Consider the following 21,621-nt stretch of genomic DNA (forward strand, 5'->3'; position numbering starts at 1 on the left):
AGCTTCTGCACGAGCCTCTTGTCTGTTGTTTAATGAAGTGTCAGATTTGACCCTGGGTTTGGTCCCTTTGTAAATAATCCTGTAGTCTTGATTTTTGCACTTATAGCTGTCTTTTGTTATGCATGTGTATGTATATATATTTATATTTATGTATATATATGTATATGTATATGTATGTATGTATACTGATGCTGCATGCCCATGTGTGTGACACCACAGGCTTTCCTGTCTCTATTAAAGTGCAGATTTCTGATTGCAGTCATTTGTAATATTGTGATATAGTAATATTTGGCTTTCACTAAGATCTGACTTCTTGTTTTGTTGTTATTGAGCCTTTTGGAATAGATATTAATATCCTAGCCATGCTTGTGACCCTGGTCTGCAGTCAGGTACAGTACAGAGCAGTAGTTGAGACAGTGTCTCCAGCAGTAATGGAGCTCATTCATGATTTCCAGCAAACACACGATTACGAGGGATGTTAGTAAAGGTGAATTAGTAAAAGTGAGTTTTGTAGGTTTTGATGCACGGGTCATAATTCATAAAGAGTTATTAAGCTGGGTTTGATTAAACAAAGATATTATAGGACATTATTTATTTACTTTTAAGGCTTACCTTCCAAGGCTTCTGCGTAGCAGGTTGAGCGAAGGCTCTAGTGTTAATGCATGGATGTGTCTGTCACTTCATTAAGAGGTGCCTACATTGTCACAGAAGGCATGCCGGACTTGTACGGTCCTTCTTCTTACAGCCTGTGTGTGTATATACCAGAGCCTCACACACTTGGTATTATTTTGCTGAGAGTACACGAGTGTATGGGGCGCAGTGTGACTCAGTCAGTGTGTGGCTATGGAGTTAATATATCCTATTTCAGTCCACATTTGTGAAGGCAGTACCTGCAGCTCTATTCCCTTTCCGAGGGTTTTGCAGTGAGGTGTGACTTTTATTATTGGTCATTTATTTTTATTTAAGTAAAGACGGTCTTGCAGCGTATACAGCTATATATATATAAATATATATAAGTGTTACACTCAAGTGTGCAGCTCATTTAACATTCAAGCAAAAACAAGGAAAAACAAAGAGCAGGGCTTTAAAAGATGCATATATAGGTTACTTATAGAAGAGACTATTTATACGCTGTCAGTTGTGATGGTGAAGGTGAGGACAGCCGTATGAGTGTGGGGGTTTGGAGTTTGACAGCTTAAAGCCACACGGTTTCAGTGACGGTGTGTGTGTGTGTGTCTTTTTTTTTGTAGGTTTAGTAAACGGCCGAAAGGATGAACTCCCAGCAGCGGATCGCCGCTATTGGAACTGATAAGGAGTTGAGTGACTTACTGGATTTTAGTGCGGTAAGACACTCTGGTGAATTTTATCACTCCCTTATCGTGTGTATCTGTGGGATTTCATTATGTATCACCGGTCATTTAGAATAGGATTGACCCAACAGTCAGGAAAGTGGTCAGGAAAAGGATTCCCGGGTTTCCTGTACTGTGGTTATTATTTACTATACTGTAGATTGGCCGGTGAGGCAACCGTACTAACCTGGTAAACTGATGAAGAGGTACTTATTGATGACAGCTGGTAGATAATTGTAGATTGTTAGATTGAAAATTTTGTGTGTGTGTGTGTGTGTGTATATATATATATATATATATATATATATATATATATATATATATATATATATATATTTATATATATATATATATATGGTGAGTAATCATGAGTAAGTAACTCTCCATGTGAGGCTCTGAGAGCTTTGCACTGATTTGTGATGTTTATTATTGCCAATAATTAATTTTATTAAAATACAGACTGTGTATTTCACCTTGATCCACAGTACTACAATGTGTCTAGCCATATAGAGCGTAACGCTGTGTATTATTATTATATATGAATATGGCCAGTATATACTGGTCAGAAAACTGGTCATGAAGCCAGATTTGACCACGTAACTAATGTCCATCCCTCTGGACAAGCTGATGCTTAAAAAATGAACAGCACATTTCACAATACTCTTAGCTTGTTGTGTCACTTATGTGTCCTATTCCAATATCGTCACTGTCAAACATCATCCATTTCTGTATTTATTCATCTTTAAATCTTATTTTTTAAGTGTTAGGCAAGCCTTTACAGCATATAATCATCATACAGAACATCTTAATAAATCTTAAGTAGTATGCATTGTTATACATGTGGCATCATCTTTTCACACTGACTTCCATTGAACGTGAAGAAGGTTTTTTCCTTCTGCTGTAAAGTTGCGTTTTTGGAGACGTTGCGTTTTTGTGTGACAGCAGCAATATAAAATGTGTTTAATATGATAATGAATGATGTGACTGGTTAGTTTAACCATTCCTGATGCTTTCTTTAAGAAAGCTCAGTATTAAGTGAAGTTGTCCAGTAGATGCTTTAGGTCATTAGGGCTCCATTATGCTGGGCTGCTGCTGCTGGTGAGAAAATATATGTGATAACTGGGAGCATCTAAACAACTATTTTTTGTTTATGTTTTACTGCATTAATGGTTTGTGTTTACTCTAATGTAGTAAAGTGTATTTAAAAGAAAAACACACTTATTGCTGCCATAAATGCTTTAAAACAATTAGCTTTTTTTGTTTCTTCTCAATACGTTTAATAGTTGCCATGCAAAAACGTAGTATCTCCATTTTTGGTGATGTTCACTTTTTGGCAGCTGTGCTTTTATGCATTTTTTTTCATCTATGACGAATGGACCAATAGAAATGCTCTGAAGTGACTTCCATTGACAGCTGTAGTAGTAGGTTTTTATTTATGTTTTTAATTATTAATTAATTAATTTATTTATTTATTTTTTGCTTCTCCTGTAAAGTTGCTCAAAACAGAGTCTCACATAACATCACATTATCCAACACTAGAGCAGTTATTTATTTATTTATTTATTTATTATTTTTTTAATAAACACAATGCTTTGGCTGAACACTCTCTCAAAAATAATTACTCTCTGTTCCTCTAGATGTTTTCTCCACCGGTGAGCAGTGGGAAAAACAGGCCGACCACTCTAGGAAGCAGCCAGTTCAGTGCATCAGGTACTTCCTTTGAGAGTTCTTTTTTTTTGTTTAACGGATCTCCGCCTCGCTCGCCCTGCTCACGTTCTGCAGCAACGAGGTGCCTTTCAGAGCGGTTTGATTGCTGTTGGTAATGCTAATGGATTCCAGATGCTTCCGAAGGTGTTTCAGATTTTGAGGTTAATGAGGAGCCAAAAGGAGACTGTGCAGGTTCATGTCATGGATTTTTGAGGCCTGCTCCTTCCCGCCCCCCCCAAACTTTTGGCGCTGGGCTCTGCAGTCTGGTCTGGAGAACCCATTTCAAGCTTCGTCCTTTCACATGGGACTGCTGTTGAACCCCCCCCCCCCCCCTTTTTGGTCAAATGAGATGTTTAACCATGGCACATCCATATTTCACGGCATCGTTAGCAGCACATACCTTTTCTTAAGTCAGGTTTAATGGGAAACGCACAGAACTGCTTATTATGAATATGCTGTAAGCCCATCTGCACTGGTTGCTGCAGCTCAGTGGTTGGTGTAGAAGTATTATTGTTGGGGTTTTTTTTTTTTTTTTGGACTGTGCCAGAATCTCAAGGTCACACCAGCATGGTTTCACTGGAGTGAATTGGGTATTGTTTCACTTCTAAAAGTTCTTCTGCAGTACATTTGCTGCGAATTAGCTCACAAAAAAAGCCTGCTTTCTTATTATTTTAATAATACAGGGGGTTATATTACTTCAGAGTAGTGAAACCATAGCCTAGCATGCATTTACATGCACATCCAGCTTTATTTAAGTTGTGTGAATGTAAGAAGTGGCTCTTTTTCCTATAAATACATTGATATTTCTTTTGGCATGTGCTTCCAAGCTTACTCCCAAGAGGCCAGACTGTCCTCGTTGCCCTCAGTGCCTTTCCTCAAAGGGTTTCCAGACTCAATAGTGCTACTATTACTGCGTACAGGTGTTGTTTCAGAGATTTTATGTTCGTAGAGGCTATAAAGTCCAATCCAGTGTTGAATTTTACATGCTAACACGCTTTTTAGGCCTGTTTGACAGTCGCGTCTGGAGAAACTACCACAGCACATTATTCTAAAGTGCATCTATTGTCAAACGTGCTTCTTCAAAAAGGCAACAATCGTGCATTATCCCTCCTCAATGCACGTTTTATGTAAAATAACAAAGCCAGGCCCTTGTCGCTCTGTGTTTGCTATCTAAAGAACACACGTTCGCTGGGTTGGTGAATAGCGAGGCAGGAGTGTCTGCAGGGAGCTTTTGTGAATGCGCTGCGTGCAGTTTGTGATGTAAGCCCGTTTGCTTTGCGTCCTCTTAAGTGGTCAGATGAATGAAGCCTTATTTGACTGATATAAGGCTGCTTTGCTGTCTGAATGTTTGGCGTAGGCCTTGTTGCATTAGAGACTTTAGAGGGTGATCCCTCTGCTTTGTTGCTCTGCCCGAAAAGTCATTAGAAAATAAGAAGCTGGCACTGGTTGATATGATACTCATTCATTGCTGTTGAAGCTGGCTGTTGATGTAGTCCTCTTCCTGTATACACTCCACTCTAATTCAATATAGCATGGTATTCCTGATTATCACATGACCCAAATGGCAATGAGCACACACTGTCGGATCTCCAAAATAGGACACTTTGAGCAGAGCTGGCTCTGTGTTGTGTCCCGTCCCCCCTTTTTTCTAGTTGGATGAAGAAACGCACACCGTTTTGTGATTGATACCACCAGCTTTAGAGTGGCTTAGGAGATCTGCTTTGGGATCACTGGACAATATATTATATCACGACGTTAGTCTTTGCAATACTGATACAATATATGGACAGAAGTATTGGGACGCCTGCTCCTTCACTGGTTCTTCTGAAATCAAGGGTATCAAAAAAGAGCTTATCCAGATTTAGTTGGAGTAACTGTCTCTGAGGGAGGCTTTCTACTAGATTTTGGAGGAGCATTGCTGTGAGGATTGGATTGCATACAGCAACAAGAGCATTAGTAAGGTCATGATGTTGGATGATCACCACCCCACCTCATCAACCCCAACTCCCCAGCTCATCCCAAAAGTGTTGGATGGATTATGTCTCTACAGCAATACAGTTCCACTGCTCCACAGCTCAATGCTGGGGGGCTTTATACCCCTCTAGCCCACGTCTGGCATTAGGCAGCATGGTGCAAGGGTTCATGATCATCTTCAGAGAGTCATATTCTATTGACAGTACTAGACAAGCTGCCTGGGCATTTGCACATCTTCATTAGAAGAGGTGTCCACAAATATTTGGACATATTGTGTATTACTGAAGGGCTTTGGGGTATTGTGAGCATTCTGCCTGATCACTGATACTACTTGATGACTTTCTGTGGGTGTTTTGGCAAATTTTGGCGTTCACCTGATCCAACAAATGGTCACAATACTGTAGGCCAATATGAGTGCTAAGTACAGGGAGTCAGAATTTGTCTGACAGTTTGCAAATATTATTATTATTATTAAGTATTACCTTGGCTTATATTGGAGTTCACATGAGCCTATCAGTTGGCTAGTGCATTAGCTCAAAGCTAACATAGCAGCTTATAGCTAGCATCTTTGATTGGGGAGCTATAAGTGCGACTATTGATTCTTTGTTGCTGTTTTACATGTAGTACTTCTATAGCATGTGGTTAAGGCATGATTTGAGCAGCTCCCTTTATTGCTGTACTGAATTGGAACATGTGTGTTTAATAAGAAAACATTAAAGGTACAATAGAATGCATTTATATAGCATTTCTACTTGTACTGGTGTAGAAATTATTTGTAAGAAAGTATTTGACTTTGGTTGGGGGGTAGAATGCCCATATGCAGTTTTACAGTCCTGTTTACCACCCTGTTATTTTGCCTCAGTGTATTAAATGCTGATTGAATAAATAAATAAAATAAAAATAAATGAATAAATAATACATAATGGCTGGTTTACGTCACTGCGAAGGCTCACAGGAGCCACGTAGCATGGCCTATCTTAACTTAGCTTAGTTTTTAGCACTGTAACAAGAGCATTGTAACCATTTTTGTAATTATTTCCAAGTATTATTGATCGTGTCCTCAGTGTTGACCTGGTTGTTCAGTTGGCATGTTGTGCTGTTAGCTAGCTGAAGAGATTGTAGAAGGGTCAGCTAGGGTTTAGGCCTGCACAGTATATCGTTTTAGCATGGTCATTGGATGTACAATGTCTTGTACAGCAAATTCAAGCTTGTGTACATGAAGTGTGTGATTAATGTTGCAATCGCAATGTTGGATCATTGACTTCTGGTGAAATCTGGTGAAAATTCTTTTTTAATATCGCAATATGTATTGCAGAAAATAGCATGGATACCCTCTCGCTTCATTGGCTTCCCTCAGCTCTTCTGCGAGTGGTGCTTTTCCTGATTTGCTTGCATTAGCTTTTAGCCTTTTTAGCCTCGCTTCCATATTCTTTAGCCTAGTAAGGCTTTCACTAGCGAGCTGGGTGAATGTACTTATTATGGGGCGTAACTGTGATGAGTCAGGACTGGAAGCTTGCCCCCAGACACCCTGTGATGTACAGCACGGCACATCACAGTCGCAGTACGATGTCCATATCGTGCAGCACCACAGTCATAAAAAAACGCACTGATGGCCTTGAGGGCTGTTAGCGATATTTTCTCTTCTGTCTTTATAGCTCACTTTCACCGTATAAAGCGTAAGGCGTGTGTGAGAGCTGTGTGATCTCGCTGCCCTCTGGCCCATCCACGGGTCAGTGTGGCATGTCTCACCTGCGTAACGACAAAGTTCTCTTTTGTCTCCTCCGCCACGGTTATTCCACACGTCTTGGCTACCGTGTATAACACCGACATGCGCTGCCGTGCGAAGATGAATGCCCTGTGCTTTACTGGAAATGGCTACTTTAGAGACCTACCAGGACGCAGTTCAGACAATAGTGGAATAAAGCCATATGTATGTGTGTAGTGTAGTGTTTTTTGTTTTTTTTCTTCTCCCTAAGACAATGCCGGAGTTAAACCAGATTTGCTGCGCTGCAGTGTATAGCTTTTGATTTGATTGTAGGCTGGAGAATGCCCTGAGCACATAGGCTAAGGTGTTGTCTGTTGATATGTGTGGCAAAACTGATTACAGCTAACCTGAGACACAATAAGGTTACAAACAGCAGGCTGGGCTGTTTTATTGATGCATTTAAAGTAAGTCATTTTGTATTTTGAGTCAAAATTGTGAGATGGAGGCGATGTCCCCCTGAATACACTAAAATACTGTTCTTACATTGTGCTGCATTGCTTTTGAGTATAGTGAATTCTCTTCTTTAGCAAGTAACTAAGGTGATGTCTGTGTGATGGTAAATGTGTATGGTAAACTAGGGCCTGAATATGATTTATTACAAACAGCATAATTAGTCCTGTTTAATTGTAGTGCCGTTTTCTCTGTCATACATTGTGAAAATGACATTATCGACATTAAGTATTGTGATATAATATTATTTTCTGTATCGTCCACCCCTACCCAACCAGTAGGCGATGTTTGTGGCTGATAGCACCATCAGATAGCACCTGTTAATACTGGCTTAAAAACATATGATCCAAATACAACGACGGACATATTTTTTATTTTAGAAAAAGAGGACACTGGGGACACACAGGTATCCACCGTTGTTAGGATGTTGTGGGAGGGATGCAAGTAAGCCTGAGTTGTGTGGTTGGTGTGGCGCAACAGATAACACCACTATCTGCCACTGAGCTACCACACCATGCTGAAGACTGGGGTTCGATTCCCGGTGTTGGTGGCTACGCTGCGCTTCACCAATAAGAGAATAAGAGTCCTTGGGCACATTGGTCCACCTCTGTAATACGAGTAACCTTGTAAATAAATAAATAAATGTACATGTAAATATTGTATAAGTGTGTGTGTGTGTGTGTGTGTGTGTGTGTGTGTGTGTGTGTGAGAAATACCTCTTAAATCATGCAGCTACAGTATGCTAATGTACATGAATACCCACACATTAATACTGTATATGATAATAGCCTATATAATATATTGCCTAATAGTTAATAGCTTATATGACCAAATCACCGCCTTTCAGTTCAACCTACAACTTAGGCCTACCTAACCCTCCCCAGGACATCCTAACTACGGTGGATACCCGTATGTCCCCAGTGTCCCCAGATCAGAGGTTCGATCCTGGGTGATGCCACAGCCATCCGCCACAGAAATCCCACAAGAGAGGGATTGGCTGGCATCGCCCTCTCTGGTTGGGTTGGGGGGTCCAACATCTCCCCTCATCTCTCAATGTGATATTAGCCAGTGTGGACGTCTGTTAGCTGGTGTAACAGAACTGGCATTTAGTGTTCCCCTGCAAGCGTGATGATCTGTCCAATGACGACTGCATTAGCAATAGCTTGAAAAGACATGGTGGAGCTTTATGTGACTCAGGGCCTTCACCCTCCCAGCACTGTCATTCAGCACAAAGCACCACTTTTGGTTCCTCAAAGCATCTTTCTGTGGACATTTCTTTAAAACTTCAAAGTTTTTAAAGTGTCAGGAACCTTTTAGAACAGACGCCACATAGCGTAAAGGGCCGGAGCATTTTCCACTAATCTGCACCTGCAGACTGAGAACCACTGAGGATCCCGTATTTCTGAGAGTACGTATGGATTATTAAGTGTGTTCTGTGTGTGAGAGAAAGTGCTGTACCTATTAATTACTGTGGTTCAGAGATAATAGTGATCTAATAAGTAAGTCCGTCTGTGTTTGGGATGTTCTTTTGTTACCTGAGGGCTGGAACTCTGGAACTGTCTGAGTCGTCTAGGCTTGCGTCGTCTGTGGATTAGAAAACAGTGTCATCTGCTGATTAATTATTAATGAGGGATTGGAAAGAATCGGAAACGATTAGTATTCGCAGTTTTATTCAGCCCGAGTATCTCCGTCTCTGCTAAAGGCGGGAAAAAGAGAGAAGTCTCAGAACTCGGAAAAGTGAACGGCTTGGAGTTTTAAGATAATTTCTGGCATGAAAATAAAACTGCTTTGCGGCGCGGCACAATGAACAGAGATATAAAAGGTGACAAAAACTCTACTTGAGCAAAGCTTATCATCAAAGGCTTTTCAGAGGATTTGCAATTTCCTATTTTTTTGTTTAAAACAACGGCGGAGTCGCTCTCATTTAAGCATGCGTTTATTTCAAACTGGATTATTATTTCAAACATTTCCAACATCTAAAACCACCAAACTGTGGCTTTCAGCAGTTTCTGTTTTAAAAAAAAAAAAAACACAAAAAAAAACACGACCCGATACTTGTGTTGTGCGCTCCGGAAGCCATTGTCTCCTGAGACGCCCTCAGCTAGTTTCTACGTTTCGCTGACTTCATATCTCTACTTTTTTTTTATTATTATTGTGCTTTATATTTATTTAAATCCATTAAAAAAAAGCACTACAGCCTACTACTGAACTTTTCCAACTTTAGCAGCGGATGCTGTAGTTAGGAGATTTGCTCAATCAGAAGAAGTTAAACATTAAAAAAATAAAAAAATAAAAAAGAGAAAATGTAACGTGACAGATTTGAGCTTTTCTTGTTAGAAAACTAGTGTGTTTTTAGTCTAAGCACATGTATTGGACAGCGCTGGTTAGAAACCCTTGTTAGGTTTTCTTAAAGCCACAGTTGGAGTTGTGGAGGAGCCCTGGGCTCAGTGGGTTTATTTTTAGCTAACCTGCCGCTTGCTCTGTGAGCTGCTGGGCCATGCAGTGTGTATGTGTGTGTGTGTGTGTGTGTGTGTGTGTGTGTGTGCGTGTGCGCATGTACGCGTGTAAGTGTGTGTGTGTTTGATTCCGTCAGTGCAACGGTTTTCTCTGGATAGTGGGTTCTGTCATGGCCAGGAGATTTCGGGGCGAGTTTTTGGACATCTCATTTCTGTATCGCAGGTCGAGCCCGACTTTGCTGTGGTGGATCTTTCCGTTGCCATAGCAATCAGTGTCCTGTGAAGGCAGGTTAGTCATTTGCCACGGCTGGAGCATCTTCAACCTCATAAAAAAGATCTGTAGTAATAAAGAAGTCCTATTTTAGCAGAGTTACTAGAAACAGCTCTGCAAGACTAATATACTGGGGTTAAGAGAAGATTTGACAGGAGGAATTCTGCACAGTTCAGTCCTTAAGATGTAGGGATGCACCTTCTCTTCCGATAAAGAGACCGATACATGAACTTTGGTATCTGCCGATACCGTTGTTAAATAATTTAAGCATATACACGACCATCTGGTGGAGACGTTAGGCATCAGGATTGATGTAATCATTAATTTACTAACTTAAAACCCAGTTTCTGTTTATTGGTCACTAAAATGAATAACTGTGCTGAACTTAGGCTCAGTGCTGTCTGGGCTCAGGACTTTCATTCTGAAAAATTCAAAGTCTGTGAGACTAAAGGGGAGCTAGCAGCCCCTCCCTGCTCGATTCTCCCTATATATGGAAGATGAACTGGATTACTCGCTGATAGTTGCTGTAAGGTTTGAGGTCACCATGCTGGTTAGATAGGGGGAGGCCTGCTGTATGATGACTGTAGGTTACTCTGATCCTGGGTTATGAAGCCTAGGATACCGGGGGTGCTGATGAATGGACCTGTTTGTTGGATCAGACTAATTATCTGATACCCGACCCAGCTAATTTTCTTAGTATCGGGCTACAGTTAGTAAAACTCCCTGACAGAACGTTACTTTAATTTATTAAAAATAAATTAAACTAAATATTAAGGTAGTACACACTTTTTTTTTGTAAAATTGACCTAGAGTTGGGCAGTTGGACAGTGTTTAATCATATCTTGGTTTATTTCTTGTTTGTATATAAAATAAAAACATATTTTAGTAATTCTAGTAAATGATTGGATTTATTGCAGCCACTGTATTTAGTCTGATTTATAGCAGCGTATACAATCTAGTGCTGCTTTTTTCTGCTTTGTCAAAAAATTGCAATAAATATTATGTCTTGTGAATTTTTTTTTTAATATTGTGATGTTTTTACCAGATCGCCACACCCCTGGATTTGGCACACACCTGGGTTTCGCTGTTATTAACATTACATATAAAACCCAGACATGCATGTCATAACTTGTGGTATAGTCATCCTGACCTGTGGCTCTATTAATCAACACTGTGAAGAAAAAAGCCCTCAGTTAGAAAGGGGTTAATCCATTTCCCTACAGTACAATTTCACATCAAACCACTACTGAATTCTGCAGAAAATTGGAAAAGCAGGTGGACTTCCCCTACTTAACGTATTATAAATTAGCACAGAGGTGTTTTACAGCACTGTAGAGATATTCAGGTCTGTCATTGTGCTACTGCAGATGACTGCCTAAAGGATTCCTCCACATTTCCAAGCATTTCCTGTGTACTGTTGAACAGTTTCTGGCTTTGCATGAGTCATTTGTGTATTTTATCGTCTTAAAACACAGACATTGAGACACAGACACCCACCAGCTTCCGTATTTGCTCAATCAGAATTTACTCCAGCGGTGCACGAGTGGAGCGCTGTGTGTTTGTTCTGGAGGTTCAGCTGTGTTTGCTGACATGCTGTAAACGTTCCTCGTGTGTTCTCCTGACACTAAAGCAATCATAGAAATGTGGAGTTGAATGACAGATGGCTGATCAGGTGCGCTGTTGTTGATAAAAGCTAGACTTGCTGTGGAATCCGAATCAGTGTTATTTCTCCAAGGAGGGTAGAGATATGAGGGATATGCTTCGGTAGCAGACGGGCCAGGCAAGGACACAAAGACAGAGAATGATAATATATTAAATAAAGTAAAAGATACAAATACAATAAAAAGATACTAACGGCTAGAGCTGGGCAACATGATGATATTTTATTGTATCGTGATAAAATTTGTTATTGTGATACACAATATAATTTTTTAACCATATGAAGGATATTTTGTAATGTCAGTGTCTTAATAAACACTGCTCAGCTGCAGGGTTCATTACTAACAGTGTAAATGTTGTAAAAGTTCGGTTTAATTGGATGAAGTGCAGCGGATGTTGAATAAAAATCACTGTATTCAGAACGGGAGAGGATCTGAATAGTAGTTTATAAGTTTATAAGAGTCTCTAATCTCTTAGTCTTTAATTACATGTATCATGATAAATTTTGTGTATCATAAAAAAATGTCTTTAAATATCGGATATAGTATTTTTATAGTATCGGACAGTCCTACACATGGCAGTGCACTAATAATCATAACTCTGCAGAGAGAAGAGGATGTTTACTGTTATCACTGTATATAAACATAATAAATATATATATATATATATATATATATATATATATATATATATATATATATATATATGATAAATGAATAAAATAAACAATAATAGTGATTACATATATATATATATATATATATATATAATCTAATATATAATATATATATCATTTATTTTATTCATTTATCATATATATATGTATGTGTGTGTGTGTGTGTGTGTGTGAAATGCTCCAAGTTGACTTGGAATAAGTGTGGAATTTGTGCGGGATGAAAAAGCTCTATTTTACAGTGGGAACACTGGTGTAGGATTGGTGCTTAATGAGATTGAAAACCTAGTGACTTTTTGGCATAATATGATTTTTTTTTTTTTTTTTTACATTGTATCAGAATTTCATGATGAACGGACCAATAGAAATGCTTCAAAATGATATGGTGGAAAAATATAAATCTTTTTTCATTTACTTCTATTGACATATTGATTCTATTTTTCTGTAAAGTTTACGTATGACAGCCACACTAAACTGGTTGTGAGTGTATTTGTAAGACATACATTTTATGGTTCTCTAGTTTGGTCAAAGGTGTTTTAAAAACCCATATGTTTATCCTTTTTGACCCTAAGCGGCCTCCTGTTATTGACCCGAATCCAGTAATTACTTCCCTGCTGTCAGTGTTAAGGTGACATGCTAAAGGGTCATGTCATGGTCTCAGGACGATCAGTAAAAAGGAGGGGAGCGGGTTGAAAAAGACAGATTGCCCCGCAGAACCACTGCAGCGTTCTCAGCCCGTCCAGCACAGGGTTGAGATTGCTGCTCATGTTTGAGTAATAATATCTCCCCAACAGCATTTAAGATTGGATAATGATCACTATTTTGGGTTGATGGCTCAAACAAAGTCTCTCGCAGCTCCACGCTTGACAGGCCATCAGAGCGGTTTCATCTGGGGGAGGGGAGGCGGAAAAGGAGGCAGATGAAGATGCGAGTTTGCTTCGGCGCTCTGCTAAAGCATGGAATCTGCCTTGACGTGAGCGTATGTATCCACCAGCGCAGAGGCCTCAGGACGAATGCGTAATCAGAGCTGTAGTTCCGCTGATGCTGCGAGCCTCGGCAGCACGTTTTTAATGACGCCCGCCCACTTTCCTGCTCCTCAGACCGTTAGACCGTCCTCAGCAGACGTGATATAATGCTTGATATAATGGCCTGTTTAGGGGCTATACTGTAGAAAGACTTGAGCATCAAATAGGGCTGTTACGATTTCTTGATTAAAACATTAATGATCTATTAAAATGTGCGCCCTGCTTGTTGCTGAATTGGCGGCGTTTACCTTGTATCTTCATTTTTGATGGTTTTCACTTTTTGACATCATTGGAAACTTCCAGAAGTCCAAATTTATTAATGGGCCAATAGAAATGCTTCAAAATGCCTTGGAATAAAATCTTTTTCCATTGAAAGTTTAGAAGGTTTTATTTTTCTTCTCCTGTGAAGCTATTTATTTATTTATTTATTTATTTATTTATTTATTATGAATACATATTTGTGATATATATAAAAATATATATTGTATTGTATAATATACTGAATATATTTTGTTCATATTTTCTGATTTTTTTTAACCCATTTTGTCCCCAATTTGGATCGGCAGTTACCCAGCCCATACGTGTTCTCCCCTTATCGCAGGTTGCCTCTTGGTTGCAACCAACACGCTTGGAGGGAAGCGCCATCTACCCACCCTGTAGAGAGCGAGGCCAATTGTGCTCTCTCTGGCCCTGGCCACCGATGGCTAGCAGCATGACCGGGATTCAAACCAGCGATCCCCTGGTCATAGTGACTGCACCTTATTCCGCTGAACCACTTTGTGTCCCCTTTATTTATTTTTTATTTTTTTTAATGATGGGGATGATATAGTACAATAGAATAGCAGAGTCTTATAGACTTTGGCTGGGAAGTATGCCAATATGTACTCTTATTGTGATATAATACATTAGAATATGCTTTTTTGTGGATATCATCAGTGTGTGTAATGTTGAATAATAAGAATTTTTTGTTTGTTCTAAAATGCCTATCCCGTGATGTACATCTATATATGTGTATTATTATTTTTATGTAATTTTTCATAAAAAGTGTATATAAAGTAAAGCAAACTTTTTTATGTATTTATTTATTTATTTTAGTACTTTAGTGTTTAAAATGTAATATATGGTTTATTTCTTAATATGCTATATTTCTTTAAAACCTCTGATTGCTCAATTAATTGCTAAAAATAATCAGTAGATTACTCCTCCACCAATAGAATAGATAGTGGTGGCCCTACTTCCTAACCCTGTTACAGTCAGCGGGTTGCAGGCCAGCAGAAAGCGGCGATTTCTGTTTAATTCCAGCACGACGACCAGTTTCCTAAACAAGTTTTTGAAAACCCTTTGCCTTGCTAATCCCAGTGAGAGGCGCGCGGATGCACGGAGGCCAGATCATCTCGCTTTTTTTGCTTTTTTTTAAATTTTTTTTTTACGAGAGATGGACTGTCCACCGCATTCCAATTTCATTACATGTCTGACCCATAAGTCCCTCTGTATGTGGAAACAAGATTAAGGTCCTGTGAGCTTAAATCATACCTCAGAATTGAATTTGAGAGCACTCGCCGGGGAATAGGCACTGAAATGTTTGTCAGACACATCCGTAACAGCTCTCGGGCTGGCAGCCGTCCTCGGAGCAGCGGTTATTTCCCCATCTCCTCATGCACACAGGCTAATGTGAGTGCAGATCAGTGAAGATTAGTTAGATTTGTGTTTTTCTCCCCGCGCCACTTGTCTACTTTAAATGATGTGTAGCACTGCTGAATGAGGTCACAGGGTCAGCACTGGGAGTGTATGTTTTTGAGACTGGGGTCAGATTCTCCCCCCCTTGGGACAGGGAGTTATTGTGATATAGGGCCTCTGTCACCAGGCACATGCGTTCGTACGCGCTGCTCGGCCTTAACTAAGACGTAGAGCCGGTATGATGTTGGCTTACTCAGCTTTATGAACCAATTACAGCTCTGGTCCATTGGGCTTTCCTGAGAAAGATTTTGGCCTCTAATGACCAGAACACATGAGCTCGCAGGCCGTGACCCACCGCCATACACTCTAATAATGAAGATGCTTTATTTATACCACTTTTGGTTTCGTGAAGGTTGGGGTGTGTGGAGGGACGAAGCTGGAGATACGATTTAATATATTGCGATACTGTAAGGCGATATATTGCTTTTTATTTATTGATATATTTATCCGATTATTTTATTTAATACCATGTTCATAAAATCTGAGTAAAAGAAAATTGACTTTTTAATCCAACCAGAACAGTGAGATCTGACGGAGGAGTGCAACACAGAATGAACCCCTCCCAATCTTTACTTATATATAATAATAATAATAACTATCACAGTAATCAATATTGTAATACTGTAATATTGAGAATCAAGACAGTATTTAAAAAAGTAGTATCGCAGTACGTCGATATATCAATATTTTCTTACAACTTATATGAAGAACCATGTCTGTAATAGGTGAAGGCCTTTAAAAGGCTATTTACACTCATGCAACTCTATCATAAGCATGGCTGTTAATGGCACTAACACTGGTTCTTCTGTGGCATCACTCAAGAAACACTTGAAGCAACTTTAATATTAAACGTGTAGGGGAGAGGACAACTTTTTATCATTTTTAAATATATATATTATAATATCAGATGGTGTCTAAGTTGGTATTGATTAAAGGTGATCAATTTGGCCATATGGTATCATTATCATGATTAATTACATCACAGTAAGCTTTTCTGACTGCTTATTAATGGGCCCATATAAAAGAAAAAAGAAAAACGAAAAGTGCTTGCTGTATGTAAATAATAAAAAGTCACAGTTTACAGTCACTCCCAAGTCCAAAATTAAGCTGTAAAAACATTTATCTTCAAAATTGTTGTTTTTACGCCGTCACAAGAACCAAGAGTGTCTTTAGTATCTGTCTTTATAGCGTACAGCCGTTCAGCCTCAACCGTTCAAGTTATAACTCAACTTGGACTGCTTTTTCAACTTGTTCAGCCAGTCAGAACAAAGGTAATTTGCATAAATCAGTCTTAAAGGCGTAGTAACACCATAAAATAACACCAGTATTATATTCTTTCAGTTTCAGCTGTACCTGTACTGTAAATAAAGGTACTTTGGATGGTTTTCAAGTGATGCCACAGAAGAACCAGTGTTGGTGCCATAAAAGATTATGTGAGAATTAGATGTTTTAAAGGTTCTTCACACTCACACACACACACTCACACACACATCTCTGTTGCAAGCATAGTTCATTAAAACACTTTATTTTTAAGGGTTAGGGTTAGGAAACACACATTCACATGCAGTTTTGCTTGTTTCTTGGTAAATCAGTCTTCTAAACTGCAAACAGCAACCTAAAATCACACAGATGTAAGAGCGGGGTCATATCGGATATACAGAATACATGCATGTAGAAGACATGCCCTTATAAAAGATGTTTAAAACGGGTCTAAGTGGTGTAGCCGTCCAAGCTTTCGTGATGCTGTTGAAAATCTTGACAATAACAGAGAGCTAAGAGAGCATGGTTGGTCTTGGTGGTCTGTGTACTTGGTGGTACCATTTTTAATTAGTGCCCACTTGGAGCCCATTTGGACACACGCCTACTGAGAGATGCTCACACAGGACTATAAACGTTTACCAGACAGAAGCACCCAGCAAATAGTTCTCAGTAGGTCTGAATGTAAAAAATGAGGGGTTTTTATGATGCTGGTTGGGGTATAGTGCTATAGACGATATATTGGCCAGCACTAGCAGTAAAGCACAAGTCAGCAGGCTTCAACTGGGAGTCAAAAGAGGGGCACTGAAGAGGAATAATGTCCTTTTTGATCTCCCGGCGTCCCTGCGGGCGTGGGGATCCAGTCTGGTGAAGCTGAGGGGAAACGGAGCAGGCCTGATTTTGGGGCACCGCCAATTAGCCTGGTCGACTTTGTCCTTCACACCTTTAAATATGAAAGTCACTTTACGCCCTTAAAGAATGGCAAAGTCATTTTAAAAAGTGAAGGATTCGCAATTTTTGTTTATCTACAAAGGTTCCTAAATGGTTCTTGTTTTTCACATAGAGTTCTAGGAGTAACCTCTAATTAGCATGGGATGGTTTAGATTATGTGGAGATTGTTGTTAATATAAAAAAGGTTCTTCAGACTAATTAATCAGTATAATTAAGTGTAATCTGATACCATACATTAGCGTGTAGCAAAAAATCACCAAAATTTGCAGACGTGAAGGTCAAATTCAAGCAGATATCCAAATTCTGTTACATTACATTTACATTTAGGGCATTTAGCAGACGCTCTTATCCAGAGCAACTTACAAAAGTGCTTTACTATTTACTTAAGAATAACCTCAGCTAGTTTAAATAGACTAATAATTCAAAGATCCTCCAAGTTAAGACACTACTAGACACAAGTCAGTAAGGAGACTGCTCTGTTATTCACCCAAGTATTCTCAGAAGAGGAGGGTCTTCAGTCTGGGTTTGAAGACAGCGAGCGACTCTGCCGTTCGGACACCCAGGGGAAGCTCGTTCCACCACTTCGGTGCAGGACAGAAAAAAGCCTGTTCCGTAGATTTTGAGGGATTGCGGGTCGAGCCGAGCCGTACTTGAAGCTCGAAGGGCTCTTTGTGCAGATCGGCTTTTGACCATCGCCATCCAGTACGGAGGGGCTGGTCCGTTCTTGACTTTGTAGCCAAGTGTGTAAAGCAAAGCAAAGTGTGGCTTTCTGTTAATATTTACATCTCAGACAATTTGACATATTTGAGAAGCCCAAGATCTCCTGAAAATAACAACACTGAGCATTTGTGTCTGTCTCTTTTGAAGATTTTGTAGGCGAATAAAATCGTCAAGCTATCAAAAATTCATAGAAAATTAGCAAAGGGGTCTAAGGGTTATCAGACACTGCTGATACTGATGGAGACTGGAATCAGCATCGGCAGACTCAAAGATAGTGTTATCGGTATTGGTATCGGTGTCGGGTGTGAAACAGTAGTATGCTGAGACCTCAGGTTGTGATTCGTTCTTTTTTCCCTCTAGCATTTTCTGCATATATCACCTTGATACGATACGTTTTGATACTGATATCGATATTTCCTCTCTGATTGTTGGTCCGGACATTTGTAGTGATATGACCTCAGCTTAAGGTTAATTTCAGATCATGATGGCTGCGTCCCAATTGCACACTACACACTAATACTATAAGGTATATACCATATACTAATCATAATAGTGCGGGTAGTGGCAGGTTAGTATATGAAAATGTTAAAATACGAACCTGGGAAGTGATGAAGCGTTGCTATGACAACATAAATCGCTGCAAGTTGTCTTGTCATCGTCACCGCTGCACATAACATTATCCGTTATCTGCCATTTTTTTCTCTATTTATTCCCAGACATGCGTAGCTCCTTCCTTGCATTGTGGGATAACAGTGTCCATTGCAACCACACTGATTATTATATGACGCTTTATTAGATACTACTACATACTCAAAAGCTAGGTAGTATTACTAGTTAGTATTCTATTGGGACGCGCCCTTACATTTTGGGTTGCTCAGAGTGAGATCTGTCCTCTTTGACCCCTTCCAACAATTTATTGAGTAATCCTGACCTTTGCTGTGTACACACCTGCATGCACCTGTAAACGGAGGCTGCGTGTGTTGTGGTCAGCTGGTTTGGCTCCCCCGATGACCGCTCTTGGCCCGTTGGCTGTGTGGGAGCCGTGTTTTTTGGTGTTTGTAGGATTGAGGCCGTGGGAGGTTTACGTGCTCTCTCAGGCTTCTCCTCATCTCCTCTGTTTATTAAGCAGGCCCTCTCTGCCAACTCGCTTGTTTGTGTGTCCTTGCTGGAGAAGTTTCCTCACCGTGGGACGATAAGGCCGGCTTGATAGGGCCCAGGTTTCAGCCCGGCCTCGCAGGTGTTGAAGAGGCCCGGAATAAGATGGCATGCCGAGCAGACTCGCACTCGGGCAATAAGAAGCAGTTTGTCAGGGTTAAAGAACATGGTGATGGTGTGTGTTTCTCTCAGACGTACACACGTGTGTGTGTGTGTGTGTGTGTGTGTGTGTATATAAAAACGCACTCATACAAACACTCAGTAAGCCCCAGGCCCCGGGATTGCGCGACTGTCTGAGTGCAGAGTAGAGCGTGACCCAAGGCCTGATACTTTTATCAGGATTTCCATTTTAGATACGGAAAATGCTGATGAGGAGAAGCCATTGTAGTGCGGACTCTAATCCTCAGCAGTGGCCAACTCAGCCTCTCCTATGTATAGATTTATTCGCCACTGCATTTGCACTTAACTTGCTCTGGTATTTTTAGGTTCAGGATCTGAAACAAATTTTTTTTTTTCTATTCTTCTCCTCCCTCCCCTCGCTCTCCTCTGCAGTGGCGCAGCAAAGTACCAATCAAATTGAAGTTCAATCTCTTCTCTTGAAAAAGACTTGAGGATTAGTGTGTACCACTGATTCGTTCCTGGTTTTAATTTGTCTTTTGAAGGATTTAACGTAATAAATTAAAGGCGATTGGCTGCGGCTAAAGCTTTTGTAAAGCTTTCAACATTTGAGTTCGCAGAGCCTCTCGCGCTCCCGCACTCTCGCGCTCCCGCGCTCCCGCTTGTTTGTTACCATGGTAATTACTGTAACAACGAGAAGGACTTTTAATGTATTTTTTTTTATTTTATTCTTTCAAGCTTAATTGCTTTAATATTGACAAACGGACGGACCCGCACCCGGACCCCATGCATTAAATTACGTGCGCCGATGTACTGTTTGCATTATCCCTACACTTTTTTTGTGTTTTAAGCTGGTCATAAGCCATTAGTCTTAATGATTGTACACACACACAGAGCCACGGACACTTGTGTGGTCAGTGGTCAGTAATAGTGTAATGTTCTTGGCCCTGGTGAGAGCTTTTCTCTGCTTAGTGATGAAGCCCTTAGTGTGTACTCTCCTGCTCAGGGCCAGAGAGAGTTAATCGATATAAAGCTAGCGTGTGTTATTCAGCCTGTGTCATCTTGGCTCCTCTTCTGCTTGTGACAGATGGGATCTCCGAGGGTAGTGGTCATAAGCTCTGATTGGCTATCAGTCAGTTTATTGCATCATTAATACAGTCCTGTTCTTTTTTTGCTGCTTGCTTCTCCACTTTAGCTGCTAAGTATGCTTATTTACACTCACGCTAGCTCCCTTGACTCCCTTGCTGTGACATAAAGAAGGATAGGTTGGTTGTGTGTGCAAGGATGAGCCCCCACCCCCCCACGCTTTGGCACTGCTGCCTGTCAGGCGTTTGGCTCCAGCACACCCCCCCTGCCCTGCCAACCCCATCCGGACCCTCAGCTCATCCAGCATGCAGTCCGGTGGGAGGCAGAGGAGGATGACGTCTGAGCAACCCTCCGAGTTGGCTCATTACGGCCCTCATGGCAGGACTAGGAGGCTTTCATGCTCTGCGGTGTTTTATTATTGTCACAGAGGATGTGCTCCCACTGTTAGACGTGCACAAAAGACAGGTCTTTCTCATCGTGGTCTGTATCTGCTGCATCTGTAGCATACGGTCAGTTTCCACAATCAGTGATGTCTGTGCATTTCTCTACACGGGTTTTAGAAGTACTTGTTACGGAAGCTCAGGAGCAGGTGAACTCTGCGTCTGCCCATTGGCTTTGTGTGTGTGTTTTTCAGGTTCTAGACTTGTTGTCTAGTCTAGGCTTTCTACAGGATTTTTCATTGCATTCAGCGACAAGAGCTGGATGTTGGATGATCAGCACCCCACCTCATCATCCCCAGCTCCCCAACTCATCGCAGTAGTATTGGATGGAGCACTGTCCATCACTTTCTAAGAACACGGCTCCACTACTCCACAGCTCAATGCTTGGGGGGCTTTATACCCCTCTAGCCCACGCCTGCCATTAGCTGGCATGGTGCCAATAGCTTCATGTGTAGTATGTGCTCCAGAGAGTCCTATTCTGTTGGCAGTGCTTCTCCAAGGCCTGGACATGCTGTGTGCTTGCACAGAAGTGGTGGGGTGGGGGGGGGGGGGACTTCCATTGAAAGTTATAAAGGTTTTTTCCTTCTCCTATAAAGTTGAATGTACGTATATATATATATATATATATATATATATATATATGTGTGTGTGGGTGTGTGTGTGTGGGGGTGTCTGTGTTTTGCATATTTGTGTAAAATCCATTGATATGCGCTGCCTCGCCTGCATGTCACGGGTAAGAGATGGAGAGCTTGGAGAGCGAGCACGTTTTTGTTTGCGGTTGCTCTCGTGCCGGCTGATGAGCAATGCGATACCAGCGCTGAAGCAGTCA

General features: G+C 40.6%; 1 protein-coding gene across 3 annotated transcripts in view; it reads left to right on the top strand.

The window, feature by feature from the left end:
- The window catches only part of tcf12 (transcription factor 12), a 163,713-nt gene that overhangs the window by 480 nt on the left and 141,612 nt on the right, over positions 1 to 21,621 (top strand). For all 3 annotated transcript variants that reach the window (XM_072671773.1, XM_072671772.1, XM_072671774.1), the window contains exons 2-3: positions 1,251 to 1,343; positions 2,987 to 3,059. In XM_072671773.1, coding sequence (XP_072527874.1) covers positions 1,272 to 1,343; positions 2,987 to 3,059 — 145 coding nt within the window. In that variant the 5' untranslated portion in view covers positions 1,251 to 1,271. The remainder of the gene's footprint in view (positions 1 to 1,250; positions 1,344 to 2,986; positions 3,060 to 21,621) is intronic.

Source organism: Salminus brasiliensis, chromosome 25, assembly GCF_030463535.1.
Source record: "Salminus brasiliensis chromosome 25, fSalBra1.hap2, whole genome shotgun sequence".
Taxonomy (NCBI): Eukaryota; Metazoa; Chordata; class Actinopteri; order Characiformes; family Bryconidae; genus Salminus; species Salminus brasiliensis.